At 36.2% G+C, this 22846-nt stretch overlaps 1 protein-coding gene across 1 annotated transcript in view; it reads left to right on the top strand.

Moving 5' to 3' along the window:
- Positions 1-4292: 4292 nt before the first annotated feature.
- Positions 4293-22846, top strand: part of LOC149819964 (protein CHROMATIN REMODELING 5-like) — a 123907-nt gene continuing 105353 nt past the window's right edge. Inside the window, exons 1-6 of the mRNA XM_089983674.1 lie at positions 4293-4594; positions 5724-6488; positions 6687-6757; positions 7883-8314; positions 17322-17555; positions 17706-17789. Coding sequence (XP_089839800.1) covers positions 5804-6488; positions 6687-6757; positions 7883-8314; positions 17322-17555; positions 17706-17789 — 1506 coding nt within the window. The 5' untranslated portion in view covers positions 4293-4594; positions 5724-5803. The remainder of the gene's footprint in view (positions 4595-5723; positions 6489-6686; positions 6758-7882; positions 8315-17321; positions 17556-17705; positions 17790-22846) is intronic.

The following is a 22846-nucleotide window of genomic DNA, read 5'->3' as shown; positions in this document are numbered from 1 at the left end:
CTTTTGAACTTCAGTATTCCTTTATTCTCTGAATTTGCATAAATTCCTTCTTAGTTAGGTGAGGCTAAGCTTGAACGTGTAAAGTAAAAATTCCTATATATGAAATCCAGGAGTTTGAGTCGCGGCACTTGGAGTATCATTCTCCTAAGTCAATTCTTTAGGTTTTCTTATTATACAATAGCAGTAAGACAATTCAAATAGAGATTCTCTCTCTCTCTCTCTCTCTCTATATATATATATATATATATATAGAGAGAGAGAGAGAGAGAGAATACGTGCTAATATGTGTATATTTGTCTTTGCTATAGCTGGTGCCATTGTATTCTCCCTTTTCAAGCAACTTGCGTTCTAAGAGAGAAAGACTTGTCCATGGTTGTGTTAAGACTTGTTGGGCAGTACACAAACAACAAACATGTCCCTGAAAAACCTCTAAAGGTGTAAATTTTGCTTCTATGCTTTTCTTCTCATTAATCAAACTAATGATACATTATTTGCTATGTTGGTTGTTTTCTCACCATTGTATTTTTCCCATTTATTGTATTTAACGGAAGTTTTTAACAAGTCATGACCATTTGGGGAAACCATTCGACAACTCAGGTAGCTTAATTCAATTGCTATAGTTACAAAAGAATATTGAAGATAGAATCTACTTGAAGTAGGAAATGAAGTGGGTTGCCGTCATAGCGCGCCTTATATCTTGGATCATAGCGGAATTCATGTGCTAGGATTTTGCTCTTTTGCTTAAACATGTTTTTTTTTGTCCAAACTTCACCAAGATTAGCAGAAACCATGTAATGTACTGGACTTTTGTGCTCTTTTGCATAAACATTTTCTTTTCTTGTACAAGCTTCACCAAATTTAGCAGAAACTATGCAATGTGATGGGTTCTTGTGCTCTATTACAAACTCATTTGAGATTGTCTTATCATTTCTATAGAGAATGCAAATCTCAATTGAATGGGTTAAAAAATACTTTTTGAGCTTGTATACGAGCCAAGTCTGAGCCCAAGCTCGAGCTAGCTCTGCCCATTTTGCTCTGGACGAGCTAAACGAGCCCCGCTCTGCTTGGCTCGAAACTCGGCACCAGTCGAGCCTGAACACCATAGTTTAGGCTCAGGCAGAACTTGAGTCGAGCTTGAACACTAGGTTAAGTGAGTGAGCCGAGCTTGAATATGCCAAGCTCGGCTTGTGTGCATCCCTAGCCCTAGGTGTAGTCAACCCAAATTTTGCCAATCATAATCTTGTGGATTTTATCCAAATAATTGTTTTCTTGAAACACAAATGTTTTATCTCTAAGACGATTGGATTTATTTTAATTATATTTTTTGCTTATAAAATAATGTTTTTAAATTTTACACTAAAAACTAATAAAGTAGACATCATAAGCTTTTTGCAACAATCCATAAATCATCTCAAACATATACTCGAATCCAAATATATGGTTAAAATAATTTTTTCTGCCAAAATGGGTCTATTTTGGACCACATCCAAACCAAGTTGTAATCTCAATGTTTTGGATCTGAACCAATTATCATCCGTGTGTTTGGATCCAAGCCAGGAAGTCATCCTTGTGTTTTACATTTTTTTTCTGTCGTATCTCATTTTTAGCGATTGAAAGTTTTTAGAAGATTTTATTCAATGGAGTCTTTTTGGATCCGAGCAAGGCAAGATCGACATCGCCAGTATGGTTGTTTGGACTGATCTCATGGACTGCTTCATAGATAAGCAGAAGGACAATCCATAATTTAGCAAGATGATAGCAGTCTATTAGCAGGATAAGTCGAATCTGCCCCTAGAAGAAGATGGTAGCATATGGTATGAATAGAGATTATGGGTGTAGTAAGATCGAGAATTAAAGAAAGAGTTATTAGACGAAGCGCATCGATCCAAGTATATCATTCATCCTGGTAGTACCAAGATGCTCAAAGATATATAAAGGATTTTTTTTTGGAATGAGATAAAAAGAGAGATTAAAGAGTATCAGATGCTTAGTGTACAAGTAGGTCAATATTGAGCACCAGAAACCAAGAAGAGCAATGTAGACTATAGGAATACCCTAGTGAAAATGGAAAGATATAACTATGGACTTTGTGGTGGGACTACCCAAGAGTAGACATTTGTACGATATGCTATATGGGTGATTGTAGATTGCCTTACAAAGTGGACACACTTCTTATCGATAAGAATAACTCAGACCTTGGAGAGTCTCATAGATCTATATATAGATAAGATTGTCAAGTTACGCGGTGTACCCGTATCGATCATTTCTGATAGAAATCTGAGGTTTACATCAAAGTTATGAGGATAGTTGCAGAAGGCTTTAGGGACAAAGCTAAAGTTTAGTATGACATTTCATCCTCAGACAGATGGACAATCAAAGAGAATGATCCGGGCATTAGAAGACATGTTGCGAGCTTGTGCATTGGACTGAAAAAGTGACAAGAATAAATACTTGAAGTTAGCAAAATTAGCTTATAACAATGGCTATCATTCACGCATAGGTATTGCTCTTTATGAGGCATTATATGGACTACAGATCACCTATTTGTTATAGTGAAGTGGGTGATCAGTCTGTTGAATCCCCAATAGTGCTACAACACTGTATTGATCAGGTATAATTGATTCACAAGAGACTTCTGACCGCTCAGAGCCATCAGAAAGTTATGCAGATACAAAGCTACATGAGCTTGCTTTTAAAGTTGAGGATTATGTATTCGTGAAGGTTTCGGCAACTAAGAGTGTATTTTAATTCAGAAAGAAGGAAATGCTTAGCCTGATGTATGTAGGACCTTTTATAGTTCTCAAGAAGGTCGAAGGAGCAGTGTATAGATTGACACTTCTTTAATAGTTCTTGAATACTCATAATGTGTTTCATATATCAATGTTGAGAAAGTATATATCAGACTCAACCCACATCATACAATATAAAGATCTAAAAATGCTTGAATGACCTCATGGTCAAGCAACATTTGATAGAAATTTTAGACTGGTGAGAACAAGTGTTGCGATCAAAGACTATTCCTTTTGTGAAAATGCATTGACAATACCACGGGATCGAAGAATGCACTTGAGAACCGAAAAAGCTATGAAGGAGAAATATCCGAGCTTTTTATGTAAGTAACCCTAGATAATTTCACGGACGAAATTTCTTCAAGGAGGGTAAAATGTAATACCTGCGAATTTGTTTCATTTTAACTTTTAAATTCAAGCAAAGTTCAAACAAAATCTAGGTTAAATTCAGACAAAATCGAAGAGTTAAAGTTGAACTAGGACTCTAGTTAGGTCTGTTATGAGCCATAGATCTCGTAGAAGATCAGATTTGGTTATTTCAGTTATGGGTTGGTTCAAAAAATGCAATTTTCAAAATTGATCAACATTCATTTTGAGTTTTTCAACTTGGATAAAGTTCAAAATTTGGTTGTTTAAAATTGACTGAGTTATGTTTTGGACTCAAACTAGGTTCTTCATGAGACTCATAGGGTCATGGCCAGTCCAGTGGGTTGTCATGTGCCTACGTGGTGGCTCAGAGAGGTTTATGAGTGACCAATGACTTTTATCGATCTTGGATGAGTTATATTCGTATCCAAACCTTAGTATTTGGATTCAATATTAACTTGGATTTCGTTTATGGATATAGACTTTTAATTTAAGTGTTGGATCTAAAATTAATGTTTGTTACCTAGATCTAATTTAACTTGGATTGAATTCAATCTAGAGTTTTCAGATCCGTATCACTTGGATTAGACCCAAGTGAGTAAGCCACCTAAGTGGGGCTTATTTTATCTTTTAGAGACCTCTATCAAAAAAAAAGAAAAAAGAAAGGCCATTCCATATGCTAGAGTGACTATGGTAAAAGCCTAAAAATCCCAAAATGGGCCATCATTCACTATTTCAACTTATCTTCAACAGCCCCAAGAGGGTTGGCGTAGCGGGTTGGGGGCCTTGGCTGCCAGGCAGTCAAGGTTTCATTTCCATAAGCGTCTCCCTTCTGTTCAAGCCAACACTTAGCATAGGCTCCTGGGGCAGGTGTCCTAGCCTCAAGCTTTTATGATACGACGACGGTAGGTATGTCAGGTTGAGCCAGTGTGATCAAGTCTTTGAGTGCGGTTTCTTCGGGTTATAAATCCCCCCAACCCCCCCCCCCCCCCCGCCCAAAAATAAATAAATAAAAAAATTTATCTTAAACAAATCCAACTGGACCAAGACGGGTCACAAACCTGACCCATTCATAGCCCACTCGTTCAGAAGGCTCCAGATTATGTGCTTAATTTGGCAATATAATAAAATTCAATTGGTCATTTACCCAAATAAAGAGAGAGCTCATCCCGACCTCCTCCCTTCGCCGATTCTGCGGACGTCATCTAGAAGACGACGGAACCCCCACCTGGCCCATCTCTTTGCCGGCGGCCGAACGCCGACACAACCCACCTGGAATCCGCCTCCATCAATCCGCTTCCCACGTTATTTTCCCTCGCTTCCTCACTTCTCTCCGTCCCCTCCGCGCTATTTTCTCGCAGCCGGATTTGGACCACCCACCGGCCCTCGCTCGCTCACTCCTCGATCTTTGCAGTATGACACCTTGCGCAATTCGGTTGGTGAGCGCCTTCTCTTTCTCTTCGATGCTGTCCTTCTCCTTTACTTTTCCTTAATTGGATAGTGTTTACTCTAGCTTTTCCGTTGCTCGATTTTCTGCTGTGTTTTGTGCGGGTTTATCTTTTGTCGGTGCCCTCTTTTTATTCTTTCGCATGGGTTAGTTTAGGGGTTTTAGGAGAAGAAGTGATCTGGTCGGGCCTTTGTTCGTTGTGGTGATTGTCGTCGTGGATGCTGTTCTTCTTTATGCTATTGGGAGATATGGCTTCGTTTTCAATTGTTTCTTTATTGCGTTCTGAATGGTTTAGTCATGTACCGGATGCTGCTTCTATGATCGCTTGTGTAGTTGTTGTTCGAAGGCTAAGTTTATCCACTGTCTGTAAGATATGGTTCGATTCCTATCATTTGCGTATGTTCGTTGTTTGTTTTGGGAAATCTTTGTAAGGGCTCGCTGTAGCATCGTTGTCACTCTCTCTTCTGACGAAACGGCGAATGCCCAACATTCGTGATTTCTTGTTTGAACTTTTTTTCCTCGTTTTTACATGCCAGGGATCGTTCTATGTGTTCAATTTTACATCTAAAACTGTGCCCGCTAGGTTTCCTATGAAATTCTCTGGTGGGCATCGAGGAACTGGTGGTAGTTGTGTCAACTGAATTAGTTTCACATTTACTTTTGAGAAGAAACGTTCTTCTCACTTGAAGTTGGTTTACATTGTGTCATTTTTTGCCATTCCCGCAGGTGACAAGTATAGTTCTACAAGTTGTGATTATAATCTCTCTGGATTGTCAAGTTATGTTGTTTCAGTTTGTCTTGCTCGAAGTTGGAATAGTGCATTCATGTTATACAACAGTTGCTTTTTTGGATGCTTCGAGTTATTTGGTCTCATTCTTTTGATTGGCATAATTTTTTTTTACTTAATACATATTTTTTTGTTTATTTTCATGCATTGATGCATATTTGGCTTTGATGGTTTTAGTTATCGTCTCTCATTACCAAACATCTTCTAGCATGAGTTTGTCATATGGTTTGCTCTGTTGAAGTGAACTGACTCACTGAGTATGCCTTTTTTACTTTTTGATTCTATAAGTAGAACTTGACGGCTCATTTTGATCCATCCTGTTCTCTTGTTGCAGTGGAATTTTAGGATATCATAAACTAAGGGGGATTTCATGCAGTATATAGAATTCTCTGCTTAGAAAATTCCATGTAAAGAATGGCATTTTATAGAAAATATTCTCATGAAACAGACTTTTCCCAACAACTACTGGAAGAAAAAATGATTGACCTTAATCGCATTGATTATGGAGGGTTCCCTAGCCAATCAGATAATGATGAAGTAAGTGCAAGCTGCAGCGAGAAGGATGTCAATGTAAATCCAGGTGATGAATGTCAAAGTGAGGAGGAAGTAATTGACACAGCTACGGCTGAAAATGGATTCAAGGGGGGTGAACTTGTCAGGACACAAAATTCTCAGCCCACGGGAAGGAAAACAGCTCTAATAGGAAAGTGGGGTTCTTCTTTCTGGAAGGACTGTCAACCTCCTTGTTCTCGGGAAGGATCTGAATCTGGAAGATATTCAAAGAATATGGATTCAGATTATAAAGCTGAAGATGGTTCTGAAAATAATAATTCTGATGGGAGGTCAGATCATCTGGACTTGGAGGACCAGGAAGATTCTCAAAAAGGTCCTGTTGATATACCTGTAGATGAGATGTCATCTGATGATTATTATGTGCAGGATGGGGATGAACAGAGTGAGGAATTGCACTATAAAGGAACAAATACATCAAATACATCTGGTGCATCGAATGCTGGGGCCTTGTCAAGATCTGTTGCCATCAAAAGCAATGTTTCAAGAAATTCAGAGGCTGCAAATTCAGACTATGATGATGATGATGGTACCAAGTTACTTTTTACCTACTCTAAGTCAATGTCTTGTTAGGGAATGTCTGGCTTATGCTGAGGCAAGCCAGGTTGCACTGTTCTCAGCTCATTCTTCTTCTTCCTTTTTTTTCTTCTTTAAACTCTACGTCAAATCATTTTATGCTTCAGAAAAGAAAAAGCACCTAAGATTTTGTCTTTTCACCTGACTGCAGGTGATGACCCTGGTGATGCTGATTTTGATCCTAATTATGGTGGTGAACAAGACAATGACATTAGGCAAGAGGTTGGTCTTGCAAATTCTAAGCTATATAAGCTCAATTGAACATAACTGAGTGTTGACTTTCTCTGGTGTAATGTACATTTGATGATTTATCTTATGCACAGGGATGTCCTTGATATTCATTGTGAAAGTTCTTGTTCTCTGTTCTGGAGAGGAAAATTGCGCTCTTAAACTTATTATCCCTTCTTGTAGTCTATGCACTTATTGTATATCAAGTTTATGTCTCTTGTTGCATCTCTGGGGTCAGTTAATTACTAAGTTCTTAGTGGTCAGTCTTCATATAAGGATACCAATCATTCTGTTTGCTCTTTGCTGTTATATTCTGAATTTCATAAATGGCAGTCTCCTTATTTTCTCTACCATTTATTTATTTTTATAGGTTTGTGACAAGCTGCTTTGTAATCATTCATGTGGTTGACTTGTTCTCGGTTATGTTGTTGTTAAGTTTGTGTTCTATGAACAAAATTGTAATTTTGTGTACAGTTGAATTTTGAGTTCAGTCTCTTTGTCATTTTCTTTCATCATATTTTTTCTTTTTTATATCAACATTGGTAATAGAGCATGAGAGGAGATTTATCATCATGTTGTATTTTTATGGAAGATTGTCAATATAGCTTAAAGCTGACTAGGGCACTGCACAATGATGAAGTGGCCATATAAGAATGTCAAGTTCTTTGATGAGAAAAAAAGGACTATAGATGATTTGATGTGACTATTCTTTTCTGATATTTATGGTGGTTTCATGCGTAGCATAATCGGCTTCCATTTACTTATTTTCTGTATAGTTGTCTTTTATTTCTCATCTTTCTTTTTGTTTTTTGTCATTGGAGAAAAACATTATCATTTGTTTGCTGAAGAGATACATTATTTGTATTTTCTGCTTTCTTTTTTCCCTTTCATAAGATGAAATTTCCTTTATGTTGGGTGCCATACACAGTATAGTAAGAAGACTTGTTATAATGATCAAAATGAAAATACTCTTTATGCTGCTGCAGTAGTCATACTGCAGGGCCACCTTGCCTTTTCTTATTTAGATTCTAGAAAAAAATTTGTTCTGGAGTGTTAAACCAACAACTTCCTTTCAGATAATGTCAGACTAACTTTTTCCAAAAATGTCATGCTGAACAGTGTTCAAGTGAAGATTTCGATGAGGACAAGGAAAAGGATGATGATTTTGATATTTCAGATGAAAGTGATGAGGAATTATTTGACAGTTACAATAAAAGAAAAAGGAAAAGAGGAAGAAAACCAAAATCTTCTCAAGGATCAAAACCTTTCTCTGCATCTACCCGTCAGAAAAGGCAGCGACCATACTCGGAAGGGGAAGATTCATCTACTAATGATTCAAGAAAAGATAGTGGTGCGGACTTTGATCTTGGTAAAAGGAAGGTTTTGCATCCTCATAAAAAGCATGGAAGCCGTGCCACTGTACCTGAAGACAGCATATCACATGGTAGAGAGCTGAGGACTTCTAGGAGGCCAGTGCGTAAGGTGTCATATGCTGAAAGTGAAGAAAGTGATGAAGAGGCAAAAGAAGAAAGTATGAAAAAATCCCATAAAGTACGGCTAATACACTATTTCAAGATAATCATTATTTCATATGCTTATTCATTTTTCATTGCAGAACTTCGCCTCTTTCCTTAGGAGTTATAATAGTTTGTTAATTGCATGCTTGGATAAATTCCGGGTTGGTTATATTTGTAGTTTATTAATATAGCCTTAACCGAATTTGAGAAGCATGTCTAATAGTTTTGAGTATGGAATTCTTTTAGTGAAAAATTAAATAGAGGAAGCTGCTGTTGTCAAAATGTTGATATATGCTTGTATCACCATCGTCATTGCCAAGCCTTATCACAATTGGATGGGTTAGTTTTATGCATCTTGTTTCTCCATTCCTTATGACTAGAACTGCAACTCGAGGCACTCCAGTCTCTCATATCCCCTTTATAACTTCTCTCAGAATATTAATGTGGTACGTCTTCATACATGTTCTAGCTTTATTATGAACACTTTATTTTCTTCTATTGGAATTGCTACTAAGCAATTTATATTAATTTCTAATCTAATCCATGTAACTTTACATATCCCTTGTAGCTCGCGTATCTTTGCTGTATGTACCCTTTGTTTTTGACTCTTAGTTGTCCAACATACAGTGCCAGAGAATGTTGGTTTTACTAAGGTATTAGCATATTGTTTCTTTAATTGCAAAGCACTAGCTATCACGTCTCACACTCTGATGAATTGGCTGTATTTCATCCAACTAGCATAAATTTTAATATCGATATATTTATCAAATTCACAATCTTGTTGCGTAATAGAGTTTAAGCTATGCAACGTGGGTACTTCTGAAAAAACCCCATATCAATGTCGACACTGGTACTTATGCTTCATGGTTTGGGTCACACCGGTTTTGGATCTGGCCTGATCCATACCTGACTCATTACTCCCATTACGTGGGATCATTTTCATCCATTTTTAAGGTGCAAAAAGGAGTTATTTTCATCAATTGTTGTGCCGTGTTATATATATATACACATATATATGTATGTAATTATGTATGCATGTATGTATAAGTAATGTTTTTAAGCAAATCTAATCATATGAATGTGATCTTCATGGTCAAAAACTTATAGACCAGGTCTTGGATCAAACTTTTTTGATATGTAGGTAGGATTTTATAATGCAAAAAATTTCAGAATCATTGATTTTTAGATCCTTATAACCTCGAAAAGATCTGATCCAAGAGTTGGTTCATAGGTTTTCGACCATGGAGGTCACGTACATGCGGTCAAATTTATCAAAAAACACTGCTAGATATGATTTTTTGAAGGTGAGAACAAAGGGTTGGATTATTTAGTGGGGTGACCACCCCCCTTCTCATGTATATATATATATATATATATATATATATATATATATATATATATATATATATATATATAGGGAAGGGGGACCGTCCAACCAAAGGAAGGTCCAAAATCTACAACCAACAATGATTTGAGGCTCCCCTTCTCCAATGTTTGAGCATCTCATCGATTGGACCTCATATATTTATTCTTTATAATTTATTTAGTAATAAATATGCTTTACACAATGACTTAACGACATATAGACATCTTTTTCCAAATGTGAAAAATCGATGGCTCACAATGCATTTAAAACTTTCCAGTACTAAGTATTGTGGGCCGTTGATTTTTAGTGCTTTAAAAAACACATCTTAACATAAAAAATTCATAATCCAAAACATGTCGCTCACTAAATGAATGATAAAAATCCAATATGTAAAGTCCGATCGATGAAAAACTCCATCATTAGAGAAGGAACACCATTGATTATCATCGGTTCTAGATTTTGGACCTTCCTTTGGTTGGACGGTTCCCCTTCTCTCTCTTTCTATATATATATGCATTGGAGCTTACACACCTTTTCTCAAAAATTACATACATATATATGTATATCTGTATCTTCATACCCATATTTTTAGAAATTCCTGTGTCATGCCCTACATACCTGCACGGGCACCCATACCTGTCTGAAATAGTGTTTTAAGAGATTTATTATATTGTATTGCAAAGTCTTCCATTTTGATTGTATCATGTTACTCACTATTTTTTTTGACTAGAACTCCAAATGTTCTGTTTTTGTTATGCTAAGTTTGAAATCATTTTTCTCTGATCTACTTCCACATAGTTCAATCTTATGTATATTTTTCTAGTTTAACTAACAAGTGTTAATATTATTCACAGATAATATACATCATCGGACTTCATCTTAAATGGATGATGACACTTCGTTTATGATTAATGTAAATAATTATAAGCTAAGAGTAGAATTATTTAGTGTAGCACATTTTTAATGGGCAGCATAATTTTCTCTTTGCATGTAATCTTCATACATATATTGAATAATTTCAACATATCCATGTGGATTTTTTTTCTTATTTGTCTTGTTGAAATCAGTTGCCTTGATACATTGTCATAATCTTTCTTTAGATAATTGAGTACCATGTTTAAATATCTCTTTAAATTCTTCGATAAGTTGCCTTAATAAGAAAATTACATTAAATATACATACATGAATAATGTTGTAGTATCTTCACAAAATCAAGAGCACACATGATCAAGGGATTATGATGTGGGGCTCGATGACTGTCTCAGATAAGGTATTTATGCTTTGTATGGTCTATGTGATGGCATCACCACAAAGCCCTCTTGGTAAAGCTGCACCTTCTTCTATTTCAACACGAGTCTTCGTTTTATAGTAAGAAGAAGCCTCAAATGATATCCGTAATAGCCACAATGTGCTACTCTTTAATAGTTATGCACCTCAAGAAGGTTGAGGACGTGGAAGAAATAATTTCGGCAATTGAGGAAGAGGAACATTTAATAATTCTTATTCTAGTAATTTTTTGAACATTAAAAATCAGTATAATGGTGGATTTGATAGTTATGGATTTCAAAATAAAGGAAGTGGTAGCAACTGTGGTAGTGGCTCAAAAAAGTTTTATCGTAGTAATGTAAGTGGAGGTTTGCTACCAATCGTGGATCAGAGGGTTAATGGAAATGTTTTTTTGGTCTAGTAAACATGCTGCAATTATAGGAGTGTCACTAGAAAACTTACCAACACAATTAGGGCCTTCAAAAACTTCAAAAGCCAATCCAAATTTCAAGAAACTGATTCAGGTCAATATTTTTATAAAAATCAGGAGAAAGTACTTGAAAAATCCATAGCTCCCTCTCTAGACCTCCAAATGACCTGAACCTTGTTTCAAAAACTTGTTTCTATGTGCTCCAGCAACAGCAGCATGACCCCCACTCATCTGACAAGCACCAAGATGGGTCGTCCCCCAAAACTTTCTTTTAATCAAATTAAAACTTATCCGATCTTAGCTCTGATAGTCTAATGCCATATTCAAGTTAGGGCTAGGAAAGCACACGGAGGGAACATTTTATGTTGTTCCAATATGGTTTTAATAATATATAGGAGCTCTTAATGGTCGTCTCCCCTTGTCTGACTAGCAGGATACAAGTTGGATAGAATCATAGAAATGTCCTTATTACGTTGACTAGAATACATAACCATTACATACAAGATCAAAAAAACCTAAACATGGCTAAAATATACTAGAAGACTAAGAAAGCCTTAAACTTATGTACATTATCACACATGACAGATGTGTGAAGTACCGGCTGTGCCTCTAAGCACAACCAACTTACTATTTTAACAACTGTGAGTTAATACCAGAGTTACCGGAAGCGCCCTTCCCCGAAGCACAAAACGTCGCGCTTCCGAAACGCGCGGAGTAGCGCGCTTTCCTTTTATGGGAAGCACACTTCCCTTTAATGGGAAACACACTTCCCTTTTATGGGAAGCACGCTTCCCATCACGCTTCCCCCATTTTTTCAATTTTTTTGCATTATTTATTTATTTTTTTTTATTTTTTTCACTTCCCCCTCGCTTCCTAGGTCACTTCCGGTTCGCTTCCCGATTCACTCCTAAGTGGTCCCACGCTTCCCGCTTCCTAAAATTTTGAAAGTGCCTCGCTTCCCGCTTCCTCAACTGGCAACCATGGTTAATACCCCAACCGGTTTCAATTCGATTCCAATTTTGGAGTTGTTTAACAGAGCCTGGCCAAGTATCTACAAGATCCAATCGTACATCATAGTAAGAACAATTTTGGTTTGGGGCCTGATAATATCATACAGTATTTTCCATATTGAACCTGTTTATAAAAGGACATTTCTATGGACTGTGTCTGCCTGAAATACCTTTGGCCAGGTCAAATATCTGTTTTGGACTCTGCTCACTTGCGCCCCTGATTACAGGAGCTGGTATAATACATCATAATACTTATATTCATGCTGTCAGCTATTACATTTCTAATGGTCTCATTGCTATAAAGATTTTTTTTGTTATAATTTCAACAAAAAATTAATTTTTGTTTCTCAAATGTTAAAGGAATACTATATGTTGTTGTTAGTAACTCCTGCATATGTTTTCTTGAAGGAATTGACAAGGGGAGTCGTGTGCTAGAGGCTTGTGTTGTGGCAAGTTCTACGTAATAGGAATATCATAAAAGCTCTAAGTTCTTCTTTCAATAATGATGTAGATGATTGACAACATAGATTGGGTCCATTGGGACGATGCAGTTGAAAGTCCTTATTAGTCATTATTGTTATGTAAGAAGGGATTGGTCCCTTATTACAATATATATTATATATAGGGATAATCTTTGGTTTTATTAAAGGCACATAACTATTGAGTATAAATAAATCACCTTCTTTTCTTATTTTTTGGATTTTTTTTTTGTGGATCGGACCTTATGGATGTGATATACATTGTTCATTTAGTAGAAAATGAGTTTTGAATCTTGTGATGGACATGTAAGCAGTTTTTTTTAAGGGTTTCAAAAATCAATGGCTCACAATGCGCTAAAATTTCACGACTAAAAAGAATCATTTTTTTAGATCGAAATAACATGATCAAAGGTTTAATCCTTAGTTTCAAACCATGCTGAACACATCCATGTTGTCAGATCGACTTGAAAAGCTTAAACCTATGATTTCCAGCTCAATAGTTTTGTGCCTTTAATAGCACCAAATATTAAACCACATATATATCTCTCTCTGTGTGTGTGTGTGTTTGTGTACAGATTTCACATTATATGTATCATCGCAGCATGATAGGCCTGCAGCGCCCTGTTTGACAGCCACCTATCTTGGCATTTCTTGAGAAATGTTGAGATGATGGTCAGCAGAGTGGAGTTTCATGCTAAGTATGTACTATGTAGTGATGCTGCATAAAAAATGACCTTATATGAGAGAGAGAGTATGTAATTTATGATACAAAAATAAAAAAGTAACATATTAGGTGTAATTTATTATATGTAGTAATAAACATAACTTCAAATTTTTTACATATATTAAATATATATTTTAAAATATTAAAAAAATTGTATTTTCACTATTTGAAATTGAAAAATAGTGTGTTATTTGCAAAATATCATAATGTACTTGATAAAATATAAATATCACATTGTAATCATGATATTTTATATTCTAAACATAAAATTTTCAAAAAATATAGATAATTGCATGAGTTAATTAGATGCATTAAAATAGTGTAATTTTGGTAAAATGTCTATTTATTATTATTATTTTAGTATTAAATATTATCATTTAATTCTCTCTCTCTCTCTCTTGAGTGCTAATAAATTCTCATTCACCGAGTACCAACACCAAATGCAACTTACTAAAACATGTTTAATGCTTTAGAAAGTTGAAAGCTTTTAATGCTTTGGAAAATGTTTTGAATTTTCAAATTAATGTAGCTTCTAATTCTCATCCACCAGTTCTCTCTCTCTATTTTCAAATCTAGCTTTGGAAAATTGAAAGCTTTTAATGCTTTTAGTTAATGTTTTGAATTTTTAGCAAAACATGTTTAATGCTTTTACCAAAATATGCTTTTAATTAATGAAGTTTTATTCACATGGTAGCTAAGAGTCAGACTCGGCTGAGTCAATGATAAACTCAGCCGAGTCTTAGCTGACTCTGTTAAAATATGTAATCTCATAGACAGCTCATATCTCATATGTAATCTCATAGACAGCTCATGTAATCCCTTGTAATGTTTTTCCTTTTTTTTAGTTAGTTTAGTTCTAGTTTAAACCCAACTAGAACTCACTTAAAATCTATTTTTAGGACACCTTTAGGCTTCACCTTTTTGACTAGTCAAAAAGGCCTTTTTGACCAAGTAAAAAAGGTGAAGCTCCAAGGGAGCCGTTGGGCTCCCAACAGCTCTAATAGAGCCGTTGGGAGTCCAATGACTCCCTTGTGGCTCCTCTCCCCTTCTATAAATATGGGGCTGTTTCCCCTTGTAAAGCATTCTTGGTTCTTTATTTTTTGTGGGAGTTCTCTCCCAAGTTTATGAAATCTTGTTCTTCATTTTATGTATACCCTCTTTTGGGTATTGTGTATGAGTGTGAGCTCTTTTGTTTAAATGCCTTTGTTTCATAAATCCTCTTTGTGAGTGTTGAAGAAACAATCCTTGTTAGGGATTGCTACATTCTTTCAGACTCGGCCGAGTTTGGTCCTAACCGAGTTGTACTACATTTTTTTTAACTCAGTTAGGTCCCGATCCAAGCCAACTCGGGCGAGTCATGAGTTGACTCACCGAGTTTGCCAACCATACGCCATCGCGGTTCTGTACCGCAACATCATATGGTGGTATACACTCATGTTTGAGCAGATCTAGATGCCAAACGTTGGATCTAACCATACAGGTTTGTTTAGCATGATTTATTTACCATATTTGTAGGTTTAATCATCTATAAAGATTGCACGATTCAATTCCTCAACATAGTGAAAAATCACTGGCTCATGAAGGGTGGTTAAAAAATGGTCCAGACATCATGCTGGAGTCAACTTTATCTTATGAAAACTGTAAATGGATCATGCTAAACATGATCCAAGAGTTATCATTTGTTTTTAGATATATATATCTACACATACATACATACATATGTACGTACATACATACATGCATGCATGCTTGCATGCGTACATACATATGTATGTATATGCGTATATATATATTATATATATTTCAAAAGTTGTTATATATTATATATATTTCAAAAGTTGTTCATTCATTTCTGTAGTACTCTTGGGCAAGATCAATATGTTTGCGATAAAATGAGCAAGGATTCTTCTTCTTAGCAAACTTTTGAGATTTCTTTTAAAGAATAGTGAAAACAATTAAATGTGATTTGAAAATGCAATTTCTTGAGAAAATATTCTGTTTGTGATTTATTTGAATAAATTTATCTTATTTTTATTCATAGTAAGCATTTAAAAACACAAGTATGAAAAAACATAAATGACAATATTTGTGAACTGTGACTATGGTTGATAAATGATTGCTATTTAATTTGTAGTGTCATGGTTCTGCGGCACAGGTAAATTTCATAAACTACTCCATGTGATGGTTTTAGCATTTGCCGCAGTTCGGTGCTTATTATTTTCTCATAATCATTTGACCAAGGATAGGTTTATGTTCTCTTTCATCAATGAACTGCCTCTGAATAAATCCTGAGTACTTGGTATCGATATCGTCATTAATGGAACCTAGTTTAGCTTATTCAATGGAGGAATCCCTAAAAATAGGAAGGAGAGGTAAAAGAGTGGAAAGAAGAATAACGGGTTGATACTACTGTTAATTTTAAAATTCTCCCAAGAAGGGCTCTTGCCAACATTATCCCAGCACACACACACACACATATGCATGTATGTATGTATTCGATACTCACACCCCCTAAGTGTATAATAGTCTGAACTGTTAATGCATACGGATAAGCAAACCAAAGATGCAGGATCATTTGAAAACCCGAATACAGTCATAGGCATGAGGTTAATCTGTTTTAAGATTAGTTTGTCTCCCTTGTCCTATGTCACACAGACTCTTCTAACAGGGCACCGCACCCGCACCCCAGGCGGGTGCGACACTTGGACACAACTTCCTTTGTGTTAGGTGAAGTCAACCACATTGAGGTCCATTTCTATCCAAAAGTAGATTCAGTAACCATAATCAAGTCCATTTTTATCTATATTATATATATAATTACGTAAATGCACACAAATACACGTAGTGTTAACTTAAAACTGTTAAAAATTATATATATATATATATATATATATCCTCCCCGCACCCAAGTTTTTTGAAGTTCTGCATCCGCACCCGCACCGATGTGACATAGTCCTTGTCTATTTTGGTGTCTGATCTGTCATGTCAAAAAGGTTAGTGCTAAATGAGGTATGTATATTCTGAACTTACATTTCTTTATTGTTGGCATTCCTGCTCTTAGTGTTATACCCTCATGAGTCATGACATGATCTCAGTTTAGCTTTGCACTGGCTGTTGTTTCCAGTCTTTGTAGTTGCCCACTGGTCCAAGTTGACAACTTCTTTAGCCAATTAGATATATTACTTTTGTAATGAAATATGATGAACACAAACAAGTGCGTCTTATGGGCAAGTACAACATACATGAATGGAGACCACTTATGGGTCAAGATACAATCACAAACACAATGCCACTTATGGGCAAGAGAGACAACATAAAAAATATAAGGAGTTTATTGAGAGGATGCTTGAGAACAAGCTTAACATATAAGAGGGGATTCACCCCTATTTATACACAAAAGGAAGCAACTAGAGCCGTTGGGAGCTCTCCCAACAGCTCTATTTCAAGGACATTATAAAGACTATAATGCCCTTGATAAAAATGAATAAATACAAAAAAGAATAAAATCCTAATGTGCCCTAATGAACACACCTAATTACATAAGATGAAATGACCAAAATACCCCTAACGGGTTTTACTTATTGCATAAATAAATAAATAAATAATATATATATATATATATATGTGTGTGTGTGTGTGTGTTAGCATATGTAAATATATATGTATATACTTTAACAACTTTGTGCCATGGAATTAAGGAAAATAATCCACTTGACCTATTTTTTATATGACAATGATTTAGTCTTTGTGGATTTTTCTGTATCAGGTTTCCCAAGAGGAGGCTGAAGAAGAAGACGGTGATGCAATTGATAAGGTCTTGTGGCACCAGCCAAAGGGAGTGGCACCGGATGCCTTCGCAACTGTCAGATCATTGCAGCCAGTTGTGTCAAACTTCTTGTTAGACTCTGAATTGGACTGGGATAATATGGAGTTCTTCATAAAATGGAAAGGTCAATCATATTTGCACTGCCAGCGGCAACCACTATCTGAACTTCAAAATGTATGCTTGGTGATTGCTCTTTATTGCTATACTGCAAGTAGTAGTCAGAACTCAGAACTGGGATTCAGGATCAACTCGAGCCATTATTTGCTTATCATGCTTTCTAAATTTCTTAATAACACTGCTCTGTATTCTGTGATATTTGTGCAGCTTAGTGGTTTCAAGAAGGTTTTAAATTACATGAAGAGGGTAAAAGAGGAATGGAAGTTTAGGAAGGCATTATCACGTGAGGAGGTAGTGGAGACCTCCCTTTTAATTTGGCAGTGAATCAAAATGTTTATTTCTGCTATCTGGGAGTGCATATTATATAAACAATTTGCTTTTCTATTGTTACATGCATTCACTGTCTCTGAGCTCAATAAGCCCCTTTTCTTTCCATTTCTGTTTGTGCTTTCCAATTGTTTGATTGTGATAGGTTCTCCTCGTAAGTTTGATCTTGTTTTGCATGCTTCTGTGGAGCAGTGAAAGATTTGATGTGCCTAGCTGGGTGGTATGATCTGAGTAACAGTCATTCTTTTGTTAAATACTTAGTTGAAGCCACGAGTTTAGATTGTGGCAATGTGCTATTTTCATTGATGAAATGGAATACGTGTGGCAGCTTATGCATGCCACTTGTTTAAAGTAATGTTTTTTGTTAGATGATATGTGATATTAAGCCTATGTCTTGATTACAGTCATCAGGAGGGAATGTGTGAGTGGGAGTATAGGATCCAAGGATAAAAAGATGGATCTGCATAGGAGCATCCACTGATACACAAGAGGTCAAATGAAATAGCTAGATAGTTAAGGTTGCATTATCATAAAAGAGGGGTCTTGGGTTCGAAACCCACGGAAGTACACACACAACATAAAGGTAAAATATCAAAACTTTGAAATTGAAGAAAATTCTCTATTGGATCACAGTGTATGTGCCTCTATGCATGTGCTTCTTGCTAAGGTTGGTACATCAATCTTATGTGTATCAGCTTCCAATCCCTATTTTGGAATCTTTGTGGGTTTATAGAATGCACATTTCTCCCTTATACAGGTCACTTGACAACATGGTTAGGTAACACAGAACTAGGTATGTGATTGGACCTGGTGACTCAGGCAAGATGACTTGGGAGCTCGGATATATATAATGAAATACCAAGTGCACAAACACAATGCCACAAAAAGGGCTGCAAGTGTGCACATCCACAAATACACAAGCCAATTATGGGCCAAATACAATGAGCCACTAAGGGCTAACACATAAATCTCTCAAAAAGAGAGCAAGAACACAAATATAAAAATAAAAATACTATTTCAAAATGCTTAGAAGAAGCATTACACTTGAAGGAGCCAAAGCCCCTTTTATATACAAGAGAGAACATTGGGGAACTCCCAAAATATAGTCGTTGGGAGCTCCCCAACGGTCTGTTAAAATGTAATGATCTTTATTGTTAAAATATGTATATATATATATATACATATACTTATATATATATATACATCCGTATATATATAAGTATATATATACATATATGTATATATATACTATTTCTCATTTAGATAAATACCCGATAGGGGTATTCTTGTAAAACCACATATGTAATTTTTCCTTTTTCTTTTTTACTTTTTTTCCCCCTTTTTTCTTTTTTCTTTTTTATTTATTTTTCCTTTTTGTAATGACCACAAGGGGGCCCCACACTTGTAGTCGTTGGGGCTCCAACGGTCAGATTTCTGACCGTTGGGGCTCCCAACGACTACAAGGGAGCCCCCCTTGTGGTTCCTTTAGTGCTTCCCTCCTCTATAAATAGAGGAGGTCTTCCCCTCTTGTAAGCATGGGTTTTATACCCCTCTCTCTTCTCTTCTTCAATAAATCCAACTTATGACTTTAAGTCATTTTATATATTTGAGAGTTTTGTGTGTGCACATTTGGTGTTTGTGTTCTTGGCTCTATTAGTCACTCTTAAAGAGTGACCTTTTGCTCTATTGGTGCTTCCGCCTCTTTTCATTTCATGGTATCAGAGCTCGGTTGGTGATTGGGCTTCTCTTTGACATCTTGGAAAGCGTGCCTCTCAAAGTTTTAAAGAAAGGAAGAATATCTCATGTGGGCCGATGGAACGTGACTCTAAAGTGGAGCTTTCTTTCAAGCTAAATGGGTCCAACTATCTCATGTGGGCCTCTGCTATGGAAAATCATTTAAGAGGTAAGAAACTTTGGGGCTTTGTTATGGGAACTACTCCCGAACCCTCTCTTGTTCTTACCAAAATTGAAAATGAAGTTGAAAAGGCTTTAGATGGCGATGAACGCATCAAAGCCATTAATGATCACCAATCCAAAATCGAGGATTGGGAAAGTAACCATGCCAAAATTTTGGCATGGTTTATGAACATTGTAGATCTTAAAATTGTGCTAATATTGCCAAGTTTAGAAGGGCCAATGAGGCTTGGTTTTTTCTTAAGGGTATGTATACCCAAAAGGATCTTGCTCGATAATTCTTTTGTCAAGAAAAAATTCGCTCCACCAAACAAATGGACATGAGTGTCCAGGATTATTTTAGCTCTCTAACCCCTCTTTGGGATGAGCTTGCCCTTCTTGAGCCCAAATGGGTTGCTTCACAAGATATTGAACTAAGAAGGGAACAAATTGAAAATGAGCATTTTTTTCAATTCCTTCATGGACTTCGCCCGGAATTTGAACAAGTGAGGGCATCTCTTCTCCATAGAAGCAAAGCCCTACCTATTGAAGATGCTCTTGCCGAGGTATGTCAAGAAGAAACTCGACTTGGCTTGAGCATTAGGAATGATGAGGTTTTGGCCGTTAATAGGCCCGGATCAAATGTTAAAGCATATAGACCTCCTCACTTTAACAAAAATATCAATGGGCCTAGAAAGGGAATCATATGCCACTATTGTAATGAACCGGGGCACATTAGACCAGTTTGTCCAAAGCTTAAAGGGAAGGTTGCCACGGTTGGAGAAAGTTCTCCAAAGAAGGAAGAAAGTACCAAAGAAGGAGACATCAAAGAAACTCTTAATCATATCTCGGAAGTTCTCCAACACCTTCTCAAGTCTTCTCCTTCAACATCCGGAGCCGCCATCGCCTACTCTTCATCACCTCCAGGTATGTGGATACTAGACTCTGGTGCTTCCTTTCATATGACATCTCATAGAAATTCTCTTTCAAATATTTTTTCCGAACCTATATCTTCTTGTGTGTCAACGGCCGATGGTACATCACTAAAAATTGAAAGTATTGGATCACTTGATTTTAAAAACTTTTTTGTTCCTAAAGTAAGAATCGTTCCTAAAATAAATTTAAATCTTTTTTCCGTATCACAAATCACTGATCATGCATGCCAAGTCTCTTTCTCACCTAAGGATTGCACCGTGCAGGATCTCCAGTCAGGGAAGCTGATTGGGCAAGGCCATAGAAGGGGTGACCTCTACTTTATGGATTTTTTGACTCTTCCATCTAAGCCATCGTGCAATCTTGTAAAAGACAAAAGTATTGGAATATGGCATGAGAGACTTGGCCATCCAAATTTTGTAAAAATGTCTCTTTTTCCGTTTTTGAACAATACTTGTAAAGATAATCACATGACTTGTAAAGATTGCATTTTTGGGAAATCTAAAGCTATTCCATTTCCACAAAGAAGTTACTTTACCACTCGGCCATTTGAACTTATTCATTCCGATGTGTGGGGACCTTCCTCTATTTTGTCTAAAGGAGGTTTTTCGTATTATGTGGTATTTATTGATGATTTTACTCGATTCACATGGATTTACTTCCTAAGTCGCAAATCCGAAGTTTTCTCCTTCTTTAAAGAATTTCATGCAATGGTCAAAAACCAATTTTTGGGTAATCTATCTATTCTTAGATCCGATTCGGGAGGCGAATATATGTCCAATGATTTTCAAAACTATTTGAAAGAAAATGGAATTTTCCACCAACGTTCTTGCCCCAACACTCCGCAACAAAATGGTCTTGCGGAAAGAAAGCATAGGCATATAATAGAGACTACAAGAACGTTAATAATCTCAAAGAACATTCCAAAATCCTTTTGGGCCGAAGCGGTTCTAACCTCTACATATCTTATCAATAGAACTCCTTCGTCCTCTTTGAAAAATCTTTCTCCCTTTGAAAAACTTTACAATATGTCTCCCGATTACAAAAGACTAAGAATTTTTGGATGTAAATGTTTTGTTTTAACTCACGAGAATGATAAACTTTCCCCTAGGGCTATTGAATGTATTTTTTTAGGATATGGCGAAAAACAAAAAGGGTATCGATGTTTTGACATACTTAAAAACAAGCTTTATATCTCTAAAGATGTCACATTCCTTGAAGAGGAAAGTGGTTTTTCGCACCAACCAAATGAAAATATTGATTATTCATTCTTATTTGATTTATTGCCTAAAGAAAACATCATAGATGACCATATTGATCCTAATGAATCCCTTAGTGAAGATCTTGTTGAAAATCCAAGCGATGATCAAAACTTAGAAGAAAACGTTTCAAGACAAATTCAAGTCTACTCTAGAAGGGATGAGAGAAATCCTCCTTGTGCCCTTGAAAATTTTTCCCAAAATGAGTCCATCGAAGAGACTTCTCAAAGAAGATCAAATCGGATTTCCAAAGTACCAAATAGATTTGTTTCTTATGATTCTTTTTCGCCTAACTTTCGAGCATGCCTACTTGCTCTTCACTCTTTTCATGAACCATCTCATTACAATGATGCTAAGCAATATGCTCATTGGAATGAAGCTATGCAACTTGAACTTAATGCTCTTAAAAAGGCACAAACTTGGGAAATCATTGATCCTCCCAATGGCAAGAAACCCATTGGATGTAGATGGGTTTTTAAAGTAAAAACTAAGAGTGATGGTTCATTGGAAAGATATAAGGCTAGATTGGTAGCCAAGGGATATGCCCAAGAGTATGGGGTAGATTATGATGAAACCTTTGCCCCCGTTGCTCGAAAGACTAGTGTTCGAGCCCTTATTGCTATAGCCGCAGTTAAAAAATGGCCAATCTTTCAACTTGATGTCAAAAATGCCTTTTTGAATGGAAATTTAAATGAAGAAGTGTATATGGAACCACCTCCAGGTATGGATTTAAATGGAAAAATTTTGAAATTAAAAAAGGCTTTATATGGTCTTAAGCAAGCACCTAAAGCTTGGTATGATAGGTTTAGTAGTGTATTAATCAATTTAGGTTTTTCTTCTTGCTATACTGACACTGCTCTTTTTGTTAAAAGGACAGGTCACTCCATTATTATGCTTTTGCTGTATGTTGATGATATGATCATCACTGGGAATGAC

This window comes from Nuphar pumila, chromosome 12, assembly GCF_984573655.1.
Source record: "Nuphar pumila chromosome 12, dmNupPumi1.hap1.1, whole genome shotgun sequence".
NCBI classification, from domain to species: domain Eukaryota; kingdom Viridiplantae; phylum Streptophyta; class Magnoliopsida; order Nymphaeales; family Nymphaeaceae; genus Nuphar; species Nuphar pumila.
Note: the sequence above shows the minus strand (reverse complement) of the source record. Positions and strands in the feature narration are given on the sequence as shown.